At 31.0% G+C, this 13,939-nt stretch overlaps 1 protein-coding gene across 1 annotated transcript in view; it reads left to right on the top strand.

The window, feature by feature from the left end:
• LOC115887066 (monocarboxylate transporter 10) overlaps positions 1-13,939 on the top strand; it is a 59,706-nt gene that overhangs the window by 28,071 nt on the left and 17,696 nt on the right. Inside the window, exon 2 of the mRNA XM_030906391.1 lies at positions 3,583-4,683. Coding sequence (XP_030762251.1) covers positions 3,583-4,683 — 1,101 coding nt within the window. The remainder of the gene's footprint in view (positions 1-3,582; positions 4,684-13,939) is intronic.

Raw genomic sequence — 13,939 nt, 5'->3', positions numbered from 1 at the left:
ATTAAAACAATTAAATGCTGTGACTAGATAATTACACTTTCGATTTGAACAACCCCAAGCGCCAATAAATGTTCAGTTATGAATTTTTCTAAATAAAATTATTAAAAATTCTCTTTGAGTAATGTACACAATCATGTACCGAGTTATCATTTTAGTTAAACCCACTTTCAAAAGCTTATAACTTTTTTGTTTGTTGGGTTAAAGCATTCATTCAAAAAGCATGTTGTAGCAGTTTCAGCCAAGTTTTTGCGAGTGTTGTCAAAAATGAGAGTAGGTGTCACATGTCAGATTTTTGAAACTAAAAAAAAACTTTTTAAATGGGACACCCTGTACAGGGTGAGTCAACGATAGAGTAAAGTCAATTATCTCATTTGTTTCGAGGTTTACAAAAAAATGTTAAATATAAAAGTTATAGGGAAGGTTAGGATACACATATTAAAATTATTATAGAGTATACACGGTGCTTCAAAAAAGTGTGGTGGATATAACATATGTTTTTTTAAATGCAACAGCCTATTTTTTATTTTATTTTTAGATTCTGTCTAAAATTTCATAACTTTTTTATATATAATGTTATATACTTAAAATTAATAGTTTTTGTAATATTTAAATTTGTTTAAACCAAGTTGGAATACCAAAATTTGGTATGAGAGTTTTATAAAGATGAAAAAAAAGATATATGTAAAGATATTTTAGTTAAATGCTACAGGGTGTTCAAAATATACTTATAAATTTCAACTACTTAAAATTAAAAAATCTCAGATTTTTTAAATGGTACACCCTATATATTTTCATTTTTTCTGATAGATTTTGCAAAGCTCTTCAACTTTTATTAAATATGTCATATACCTATTTTTAATAGTTTGCGATTTATTCCAATTTTTTCTATTTTTACCATATCTTTAATTCAATTAGGTACGCTATTGCCATGACAAAAAATAATAATGATCAAAATTTCATATGTCTGTTAAGCAAGTTAAGAACAAAACGTGAATTTTAGTTTACTGTGTTGTAATAAGTATAAATGGTAGAGGTAAAGATAATAGTTTTACAGATTTTCCTGAAAATGAATTAGTCAATGTGACTGATATACAAGAACAAGCCAAGAAAAACATATTTTTTTGGCTCAGTACTATATATTACATAGTACTTTGCTAAGTACTATAAGAATAGATGTAGATTATCTAGAAAACATTTTCATATTATATTATATTATTTTCAGTGTGTAATGGGACGGTTCCGCAGCTGTAATATTGGTTTTATGAAATGAATTATAAACCAGAATTACTACGAGAAAAAAACTTTACTGTATGACTGTATGTCGAAAAAAATTCCTATATCGGTAGTCGTCAACAATTAGATAATCTAGTTAGTATTACCCTAATCTGTGACTGTTAGCCCCGACGGAAAAGCCAAGTGTTATCTTTCATAATATAGAAATACACCAAGAAATTCACCATTACGATTTTAGTTGATTTGAGTAAATTTAATTAATTTTAACTAATAATAGCAATTATTGCAATTAATTATTAAACTACTTGTTAAAGATAAGTAGTAAATACTTTCGTTTTGTCACGGCAACTATGATGTTATAGCGTAATTGTATTAAAAATTAGTGTAAAAATAGAAAAAATTGGAATAAATCGCAAACTATTAAAAATAGGTATATGACATACTTAATAAAAGTTGAGCTAAAAGAGCTTTGCAAAATCTATCAGAAAAAAATGAAAATATATAGGGTGTACCATTTGAAAAATTTGAGATTTTTTAATTTTAAGTAGTTGAAATTCATAAATATATTTTGAACACCCTGTAGCATTTAACTAAAATATCTTTACATATATCCTTTTTTTCATCTTTATAAAACTCTCATACCAAATTTTGGTATTGCAACTTCAGAAACAATGGTACCACTGACAATTTTTTATCACACTGCAATTTACCATTTGTTTAAACAAATTTAAATATTACAAAAACTATTAATTTTAGGTATATAACATTATATATAAAAAAGTTATGGAATTTTACGCAGAATCTAAAAATAAAATAAAAAATAGGGTGTTGCATTTAAAAAAATATATGTTATATCCGCCACACTTTTTTGAAGCACCCTGTATACTCTACAATAATTTTAAAATGTGTATTTTAACCTTCCCTATAACTTTTATATTAAACGTTTTTTTGTAAACCTCGAAACAAATGAGATAATTGACTTTACTCTATCGTTGACTCACCCTATACAGGGTGTCCCATTTAAAAAGTTTTTTTTTAGTTTCAAAAATCTGACATGTGACACCTACTGTCATTTTTGACAACACTCGCAAAAACTTGGCTGAAACTGCTACAACATGTTTTTTGAATGACTGCTTTAACCCGACAAACAAAAAAGTTATAAGCTTTTAAAAGTGGGTCAAACTAAAATGATAACATGCTACAACTTAACTTAAATATAAGGACCCCCGGAATCCGTAGCTATACAGGGTGTCCCAGAAATAAGTGCAGATATTTTAACTGGTATAGTCTGTCCAACGACAAGATCCTTGAGTGTGATGGATGTATCTGTCATTTTATTTTCAAAGTAGTTTATTTTATATAACAAAGAAATAAGTTGGTACAATTGGAACGCATAGCAGAAAATTAATATATTTAAAATTTGAGTGACAAGTGATTACTTCAAAATATTGTGAAAACCGTATAAAATTGAAAAATCTAATCGAGTTATTTTATTAAAAACAATTACAGTATGTATTAATACAAAACCAGCAAGGGTGTATTTTGAAAAAAACACCACATACCAAAAAAAGATATATAAAATATTTCCTGCTATCAAGCCGTGTTTCAAGCTCAAGCAACTTCATAGATAAAAGACTTATAATAGTATTAGCAACTTCCTGCATTTATTGTTACATTTATCATTATAACTTATGTAAAAATAAAATAATATATATTGCAAAGGAATAAATAAAACACAACATAAATAAAACAAAATATTTTATTAATAATAACACACAATTTTATACCTTAAAAGTTGGTTAATTAACTTTAATTTTAATTTTTGTAAACTAGTACCTTTTGACATTATCTCTCTGCAGTACTAAAATTTATTATTTACCTATCGTGTGCTGCTATTTTACAGATACTACTCCAGTTTTTGGTACCATATACGAGATGGTACACAAACTTTATTTGTGGCTCTCTCGCAAATTGTCTCTATACAGGATGTTCCATTTAAAAAAATACAACTTTGATATTTTTTATTTATTTGGGACACTCTGTGTCTTGTAAAAATATTTTTAAATTGTAGCTCTAATAGTCCTTCAACGAACCCAAAACTTACAATTTGTAAAAATCTAATCGTTTAGCTACAATATTCCGTGTCGTATGTGGTGAACAACCCTGTATACAGTTTGCTAAAAAAAATCATGAAAATAGGGTTAAAAATAACAAAAATATATCACTTTAAATTTGACCAAAATTTTCTGCGTAGCGTTTTTTTTTTCATCAGAATCAGAGTGTAAAACAGATATTAATTGATATCGGCTATAGCAAATAACTTTTACTAATCCCGTATATTTTTTCCAGCTCTATCCGGCTCACTGGCCATGGGCATGACCTTCTTCATGTCACCTTTATCCGGCATCCTCACCGACTGCGTGGGCATCCGCAAAACCACCTTCATCGGAGGCCTCATAGCATCCGCGGGCATGTTCCTCTCGTCCTTCTGCACCCACAACATCACTGCCTTCTGCTTCACCTACGGCATCATGTACGGCCTGGGCGGTTCCTTGGCCTACACGCCATCTCTCGCCGTCCTAGGACACTATTTCAAACGATACCTCGGTATCGTGAATGGAGTGGCATCGGCAGGAAGCTCAGTGTTCACCATAGTCATGCCATACATCCTGGACGGGTTGTTACAGAAGTATGGACTGGTATGGACACTAAGAGCCTTGGCTTTAATAGCGGGTTTCATTATGGCGGCCGCAGTGCTGTTTAAACCCGTTAAAATAACGCCTTCTTTAAAGAAGGTGCAATTAAGAGACTTGTTTAATGTTTCCGTGCTGACTAACACTAAGTACATTATATGGATAGCTGTGATAGGATTATGCCTTTTCGGGTATTTTATCCCATACGTTTATGTAATAGCCTTTGTGAAAAACGAGTTCCCGGATGGGGTTGACAGGAACCTTCCTGTTCTGTGTATAGGAGTAATGTCAGGGGTCAGTAGACTAGTGTTTGGATATATAGTGGATCGCACCAACGTAAACAAAATCACGCTGCAGCAAATAGCATTTCTGGCTCTAGGAGTTTTAACAATGCTTCTTCCTCTATCCAAAGGAAACTTCCCACTGTTACTAATCTTATGCTTGGGCATGGGAATCACCGACGGATGTTTCGTAAGCTTGCTAGGACCAATAGCGTTCGAACTCTGTGGTAGGGACGGTGGAACCCAAGCCATAGGTTTTCTTCTGGGAGTTTGTTCAGTTCCCCTCACCATCGGGCCTTACGTGGCAGGCCTGTTGTATGACAGCCAAAGAAGCTTTACGTTGCCGTTCCTGCTGGCCGGGATTAACCCAACGATTGCCTCCTTTGGGATGCTGGGCATCAGATGTGCTGGCAGAAGGCGCAGAGTAATAGAAGAGTCTTCGGCAGTGCAGGAACCTCTTAGGCCTTCAGTGACAGGTAGGTTGTTAGAGAAAGGTGATTGGAGGAGAAATGAAAGATCTTATAGAGCTTTAAATGGATGCTAAGCCATTTTCATTTTTTAGTCCCATAAACTACGAATAGTTCCTTGTTTTAAAAGGCGGATTTGTTAAATTCTATTAACTATGCTCATATTAAACGATTGTGATTATTAGCAAATGTACAAAACACAGAGCGATTATTTATTACAATAAGAAAAATTCAGGAACTTTTGTATCATCAGTTATAGGCTGATTACAAAATCTGCAACCAATAATACACTTAATCCTGGATTTAGTGGCAAAAGAGAGTTACTTAAAGGGTGTGATAAAAAAATCGCACGTAACAGAAACAATGTATGTCAAAAATTTTCTAAATTTATTAACATTGATAAATTTTTGTTTTTTATATATTACGGATTTTTTTATATTTTAAAATTTTTTATATTTTTTTATATATAGGGTCCAGGCAATAGTGCGTCGTGCATCTGTAGCTTCTAGAATAAAAAACTGAGCATTTTAAGTAAGAAAACCTAAAATATGTACGAGGATGTATTTCAGGAAAATATTTTAACTTTTATAGGGTGGCTCAAAAAATTGTGAGTGGATCGGGATGATTTTTTTTAAATGCAGCGCCTTGTATATTATTGCATTTTTCAATCCTAAGATAGGAGTAAATATATTTCGATAAATTCAGAGATATTAATAAATAAATAAAAAATATATATTTTTAAATCTACCTTAAAAAATTATTACAAGTACAAGAACTGTCCTAAAATTAAAACTATATTAGGTATCTACTTTAGATGGTCTATACTTACTTTGCTATAAATATCGTAATCTTAAATCATACAGGGTACTCAAAATTCTACGTCAAACTTTCTACAATATTAAATAATTTTTCTTTTAATGGAACACCCTGAATATTACTTTTTTATTAGATGGAGAGTTAAAAAAATGGAAAAGCGCCATTTTACATTTAAATAAAGATAGATCTAACCTTCCTCCACCTCTTTATTTTAGCAGAAAAAAAATCCAAAATTTACTGGAAATTATGAAGCTATTATTTATAGTACCAATTATCTAGGCAAAATTCTGTAAAAAATCTATTTTCTTATTTTCCATAGCAGTTGCGCCACCTAGCTGCCGTTTTACAAACTTGAAAATAATTTCCAGCAATTTGTCATAGCCTCTTTAGTTATAAATATTTTTTTTTCCGTAAGCCCTACGGCTAATACTTTCCGAGATGCAGCCGAGAGCTATTCTTAGTGGGACACCCGGTACATAGTATCTCGATTTTTGCTTAAAATTGAAGGAAGAACCGAAATATGCAATAATATATAGGGGTTCCATTTAAAAAAAATGAAACTTTGATATGCCACGACTTTATGACCGACCCTGTGTACTTAAATTTATTACTCGCTGATAGATATTTAACTTTTTGCGGTATCTCCAATATTTTAAATAATAATTGTCCGTTCCCATACATATCAGCGACCCTGTATAAAAGACAGCCCTCGTATGTAATAAACACAAAGATCGCCATAGCGATTCACTCCCAGAGCACAAATTATGGTGGGTTCATACAGCCAAATAAAATAAAATAAGAATAAAATAAAATAAAATAAGAAAGTTGGTTATATGGGATACCGTACATGCGTTCATACAGCCAAATAAAATAACAAATAAAATAAGAAGTCTTTATCTTTTAACTTCTTGTTTTATTTTATGTGAAAACGGCTTTGCGCACGCTTAATTCTAACCTACAAATATTTTCAGTTTGGATTTAATTTATTTTATAATTTCACATAAGTAAAATGTATAATATAGTAGGCAACGAATAAATAAATATACTATAAATAGTAAAATTACTATAAACAATCGTAAAAGTTAACTTTTATCCAGCCTCATCGTACTGCGCATGAGCAAATATATATTTCTTATTTTATTTTATTTGACTGTATGAACGCACACAAATAAGAATTCCTTATTTCTTATTTTATTTTATTCTTATTTTATTTTATTTGGCTGTATGAACCCACCATTACCTATAACAGATGCGAAAGAACACCGAATTACGCGTTCAGGTTTCTGTGACCTTCAGAAAGAGTTCATAGACAATCCGCATCAATGTATAGTTTGGGTTATTATTTGTTTGGGTGAAAATAATCTGCACCAATATGTTATCCAGGCATACAAAAAGGTCCACAGACTTCGAGACATACGAAAAATCAAGTCCATTTAGCGTGTGTCGCAATTTTCACACCTTAAAAAATTAGTTTTTTATAGCTATAGCAACTGCAGCGACTATGAAAAAAGCTGTGTGATTTTCATTCAAAATAAGGGCACCTGTAATTCATTTGAGAATGTTATAAATCGCTAAAAGAGGTTTCAAATCCCTTGGATTTCTATTAATATTAAATAAATTTTATTAAAAATTGAACTAAAATTGTTAATATCATTAAAAACAATTCAAATTCAAAAATTGTATCAGTCAAATTCCCTCATTTAAGGTGAATATTAAAGTAAATATAAATACAGCCCATTCTAAGCTCTACTTATCTTTAAGAAAAATTTAAATCATTGTTGCAATTGGGCCTTAATGCCATTTCGAATGAACAATAGTATTAATAATGTACATTATAATAATAATAAATTTTATATCATAGTGTGTATTAAAACTACTAAAACACTTTTAAATTGGTATTATATTAACAACTTTTTTTTTTTTAATCCAAAAAAAAGTTACCAATTTTCTCAATCAAAATATTTGTGGTCCTGAAAAGGACCTTCGTTTTCCCATGTTCGTCAAGGTAGGTAATGGGTAAACGGTAAAAAAACAGGATAATGAAATTTAAACAATTACAAAAATTGTTCAAAAGTGCCTCTTGCATTAAACCAAACGATCATAAAATCCCCTCCTCACATTGGGTAACATATCAGGGGTGACAGTGTCAAAGGCATTAAATATTTTCTGCCTTAACTGCTCCAAGTTTTGAATTTCTTCATGGCCGTAAATTTTAGATTTTATGTACCCCCATAAAAAGAAATCATTCACCGAGAAGTCAGGTGAAATTAAACGTCAGTCTAAACAAAACCATGGTACAAAGAAAACAAGGTATGATCGATAGCGGCTCCAATTTCGTTAAGTTTGCGCATACCACCTGTGACGTCATACGCCATACAGAAAAATATCCATATTGTTCAATTGCCACTAATAAAAAAAAAGACCTAAAATAGGGAAGAATCAGGACATAACCCCAAAAGTTATGTCAAATTATCGAGCTTGACATTTGAAAAATTATTTTCGCGTTTATTGTGTCATCTGTTTGACAATTTGAAATTGGCGCGCGGAGCTTGCCGACCAATGGTGCCGTTTATCACCTGTGACGTAGTAACCAACCTGCGCAATATCATACCTTGTATTCTTTGTATCATGAAACAAAACTGTCATTTTTGAAAACTTGTCAAAATTTGGACACACGCTAAATGGACTTGATTTTCCTATGTCTCGAAGTCTGTGGACTTTTCTGTATAATCTCACAGTAATTTAATAGATTGCTCGTCATATTATATCAGCTCGTAGGAGATTAGGAAAAAAAAATATAGTATAAAAAATTAATTTATTTAACAAAATTTAATTAAAGATGTGACAAAATAGTTACATTTCTATTGGTTCTATCGGACTTTTTTCGACTATATAAATCTTTATTTTTTGTAAACTTTAATGCATAAAATATTTTCAGTCTAATAAATAATTTAATGATGTAAATAAGAGGAAATTTCTCACATGGGTGGTCAAATTCTATAGTTTTCATTATATCAAACAGCCTCTGAACGTTTTCTTCAGTGCAAAACTCATCAAAATTTAATTTAAATAATTTTTCCAGCCTGTAAATAAAATGAACAAATTTTTCCACTTTCATGATCAAAGGCTTTTAAATGGGTAAATAATTTCGAGTTATCCAGAGATTCGGATTTTTTTGCAAATTTTAGACAAATATCACATTGATGTATTTGAACACCCTTTTTAATGATGTAGTCAAACATAATTAAAGGCATTTTGAGTTGAAAACATTTCTCAGAGGCTGTTTGATATAATGAAAACTATAAAATTTGACCACCCATGTGAGAAATTTCCTCTTATTTACATCATTAAATGATTAATTAGATTGAAAATATTTGATGTATTAAAGTTTACAAATAAAGATTTATATAGTCGAAAAAAGTCCGATAGAACCAATAGAAAGGTAACTATTTTGTAACATTTTTAATTAAATTTTGTTAAATAAATTAATTTTTTATACTATAAATATCTTTTTTTTCCTTATAAATAAACACATTTGCATCCCATTTTAAATAAGATATACAAATTACCAAAACTTAGAAATAACAGTTCAAAAAGTTCAACAAAAATTCTACACGCGTTTTTAAAAAGAAACATATAACCACGCACTATGTCATTCCAGCAAGCGAATACGACACAGCATAGGTTTCCGGACTAAACGACTGGTGTATTTACACCACTCAATAGGCGTGTCGGGTTTGCCGAGCGGTTTCCGATGCAGTCGCTTTCTTTCGCATCTGTTATAGGTAATTTGTGCCCAGAGTGCAAATACGGACCCAAGGTTGTGTTTTGCCGATATGGTATACAGGGTGGTCCGAACTGTATTCCGGAAACTTCGGCAGCATATTCTGCAGTTAAAAATAAGTAAAGAAGTTCGTATAAATCTAAGTCCTAAAATGCTTATTTTCGGAGATACAGGATGTAGAAGTTACATTTTTAACAAGTATTTCAAAATTTTTAATGGTTTCGCAGATACACACAGTATTATTTCGTATGGCTCTTTCAACGGCTTTGATAAAAATTTACTGTGGAAAATGCCATATGAAATATGAAACCGCGATGAATATCTGCGAAACCGTTAAAAATTTTGGAATACTCTAAATACAAAAAATGTTCATTTTTTAATTCTCCATCTATGGAATAAACAATATACATAGCGTACAATTTTGAACATCCTGTATGATTTACTATTACCTTATTTATAACACATTATAGACCATCTAAAGTAAATAAATACCTAATATAATATAGTTTTGATTCCAGGACAGTTTTTGTAATTTTTTTATTATTTAATAATTTTTTAAGAAAGGCTGAAATATATACAGGGTGTCCCAGAAATAAGTGCAAGTATTTTAACTGGTAGTATAGTTCAACCCAAGAATCTAACCTAACCTAACACGCCTATGAGGTTTTTTCACGAAAAAAAAAATTGAAAATTCCAGATTTTTAAAAAAAATTTTTTTAGTTTTTAGTTAAAAAACATAATTCCTTGATAATATGGCAACATATGTATTATATTGAATTTACAAGAAAGAAAATCCAGAAAAGAGTGGTTTTCAAAATTTTAGTAAAAATTTTTATAACAACTTTTTTGAACAGCGGGAAGGTACAGCAATGGGTAATCCATTGTCTCCATTTTTGGCTAATTTATTCATGAGCAGGTTTGAAGTCGAGGCTAAGAATCAGTTTGAGTATTTTCCAAGAGTATGGTTTAGGTATGTGGATGATATTTTTGCTGTTTTTGACACACATTCAGACACCATAGATAATTTGGATGATGCTAATTGAAAAGGAACCAAGCGCCAAATTGCAAAAATCAGGTTTTAGGTTCCATACGACACTTTTACCATATATTATAATGTGTAAAAAGTATCAAGCACCCATTGCGATCTTAGAGACATCTATTAACTAAAAATCCAAGCGACGACGATCGAATACGCAGTTTTCTACACATGTAACCTCTGATTATGCAAATTGATAATTTGGCGCTTGGTTCCTTTTCAATTAGCATCATCCATTTTATTTCTAAGTTAAATAATCGTTTTCCTTCCATTAAATTTACGCATGAAATTGAGAACGACAGATTACCATTTCTAGATGTATTAGTTATTAGAAATACTAATAATTGACTGGAATTTGATATCTATAGGAAAAATACCACCACACGCAGATATATACCTAATGAATCACATCATAGTGTTGAACATAAAATGGCTAGTTTAAATTTCTTAGTTCATAGATTACTTAGTTTTCAAAGTAAAATAACTCCGTTATTTTGGACTTATTTGAAAAACGATAAAGAGAAACTATGTTTCTTTTATCGAGATCTACCACCCCTTAAACTACTTGCACTTATTTCTGGGACACCCTGTGTATTTTTTTATTTGGGTATTTATAATATCTCTGAAACTATTGAAATATATTTACTTATATCGTAGGATTACGTAAAGTGATCTGAAAGGAAACCAAAAATGCAATAATATACAGGGTGTAGCGTGTGACCCACTCAAGACCGGGCACCCTCCATAAAATCTGTGTTTATAGTCCGATTTTGATGATTTTTTTTTCAAATATAAAGTTTCAAAAAATGTACTTTAGGGCTCAATGTCATGTTATTTCACAAAAAAACAAGGCCTACTTAATAAAGTTTTTGTGGTGAAAAATTTGCAAAATCATATTAGCGATTTTTTTTCAAAAAATTTGAGTACACCCCTACATTCGGCATCCCCCAAAACAGTTCTGTACCAAATTTCGTTTAAAAATATTAATTATTAATAATTCTGCAGTTAAATTAAATAATTCCCTATTTTTGCCAATTTAACGATGAGTTATAACGTAACCCTTGAAAAAAACAATCCACAACAATGGGTTTTATTAGCTGTCAATTCTTGCAGCGTAGAATTGAATATTAATTTAATAGCACGCAGAAAAGTGTTGTATCAAGAAATATTATTTGCATTATGGAACAATTAAATATTAGGGATAAAATTGAAATGATTCGTTTAGTGGGTGATAACTATCTTCAAGCAGGAGAAGCTGCCAGAGAATTTAACAACAGACATCCCGACAGACCTGCAGTAAGTAGAAGCACGGTTCAACGAATAAATAGAGTTTTTAATGAAACTGGTTGTGTGTCAAAATACTTACTAAAAAACAGAAGGCCGGAACATTGAATAAATAGGCGGAATGAGGAAATATTAGAATATTTTCGTAACAATCCTCGTGCAAGCATTAGAGGCGCCAGTGTTGATTTGGATATACCAAGGGAAAATATTAGGAGATGTTTGCGAACTAATAAAGTTAAACCCTTTAAACCAAAGATTTTACACACTTTGGAAAACGGAGATGATGTTAGACGATTAGAATTCTGCTTATGGGCTCAAGCAGAGTATTTAAATAATAGAAATTTCTTAAAAGAAATTTTATTTAGTGATGAGGCAACATTTAGTACAAACGGAGTAGTATCCTCTCAAAATTCGCGATTCTGGGCAGTCGAAAACCCTGAATGGGTGATCAATACAAGAAGACAGTATTCTCAGAAATTAAATGTGTGGTGTGGCATACTTGATGATAGAATCATTGGTCCATATTTTTTTGAGAGAAATTTGAATAGTCCAACGTTTTTGAATTTTCTGATTAATGACTTTTGGGATGCAATACATAATTTACCATGCCAAACCCGTTTGAATTTAAAATTTCAATTGGACGGATCACCTGTGCATAACGCGGCAGTTGTCAGGGAATGGTTAAATGAAAATTTTGAAAATAAGTGGATAGGTCGATATAGCCCGCTAATTGAGTGGCCACCGAGATCCCCGGACCTAACACCCCTTGATTTCTTTCTTTGGGGTTTCTTAAAGCAACAAGTTTACAAGTCTAGACCTCAATCTGTAGATGAATTACGTATTAGAATTACAGAGGCTTCTACAAATACTACACCACAGCAGCTTAGGAATGTAACTGTTAATCTAAGAAAAAGATGCGACAAATGTATTGAACTGAATGGAGGGCTGGTAGAAGCAACTAGAATTATTTGAATATGTTTAACTTATTATTCGGTTATTGTGTTGCTTGTAGTATTTTTATCATTGTTTGTAATAAAACTCGTTGTCGTGGATTGTTTTTTTCAAGGGTTACTTGTTAATAACTCATCGTTAAATTGGCAAAAATAGGGAATTATTTAATTTAACTGCAGAATTATTAATAATTAATATTTTTAAACGAAATTTGGTACAGAACTGTTTTGGGGGATGCCGAATGTAGGGGTGTACTCAAATTTTTTGAAAAAAAATCGCTAATATGATTTTGCAAATTTTTCACCACAAAAACTTTATTAAGTAGGCCTTGTTTTTTGTGAAATAACATGACATTGAGCCCTAAAGTACATTTTTTGAAACTTTATATTTGAAAAAAAAAATCATCAAAATCGGACTATAAACACAGATTTTATGGAGGGTGCCCGGTCTTGAGTGGGTCACACTGTATAAAAAATTATCTCGATCCACTCACTCTTTTTTGAGCTACCCTATAGAAGTTCAAATATTTTCCTGGAATACATCCTAGTACATACTTTAGGTCATCTGCACTTAAACAAAATTCCCAAATTTTTTATTCAACGAGCTACAGATGCCCGACGCACTATTGCCGTACCCTGTATTGATTAATGTAAACTTTTTTTGAAATCATTGGGTTTTTAGATGCCTAATAAGGGTTGCTATTTTCATCATTTCTATTGATTAAATATTATAAACAATATAATTAATCAAAATAAAACACTAAATCACCACATATTTTGCTTTGTAACACCAAAGATTCCAACCCCCTTAATATAATTAATAACCCATAGCTGTGTTGGTAATCTATTTTTTTATATGCGTCTAGAAATTGTAATACGACTCAACCGTTTAATATATCTATTTTAATATCGGCTCCAGACACATCAATTACAAAGCAAACAATAATTAAAAAGGTTTCGAGCGACGTGCATTAGACGAATTACAGAAGAATTAGTGCTAATTGCTTTTATTAAGTCTGCGAACAACGTTTAGCGCAAATGAACATTTCTGCCGACTGATCGTTTGATCGTTAAATTTTTAATCGAATAATTATGTTACCATTGAATTGTACATCTATAATTATGTCTATAAGTTTCTTGTTGTCTTGTTATATCGTACGATTGAAAAAAAAACGGCGTCAAAGACTGCTGGAGAATGACAATCGATGATAATTTGGGCGAGGTCAAGCCCTAGGCGTTATTTACTCAAAAATGACAAAAAATAAAACTAATAATTATAGAAAAATTAAAAAAGGATAGAACGTTTCTAGACACACAAAAAATATATTTTTTCTCGAATTTTAAACTACACCATTACTCAAAATAAAAATAATTTACAACCTTTTTAACTACAAC

This window comes from Sitophilus oryzae, unplaced genomic scaffold (assembly GCF_002938485.1).
Source record: "Sitophilus oryzae breed Bouriz unplaced genomic scaffold, Soryzae_2.0 scaffold_1146_pilon_pilon, whole genome shotgun sequence".
In the NCBI taxonomy this organism is placed as follows: Eukaryota; Metazoa; Arthropoda; class Insecta; order Coleoptera; family Curculionidae; genus Sitophilus; species Sitophilus oryzae.
The sequence above is the reverse complement of the archived record's forward strand: the minus strand, read 5'-3'. Positions and strand labels throughout refer to the sequence as shown.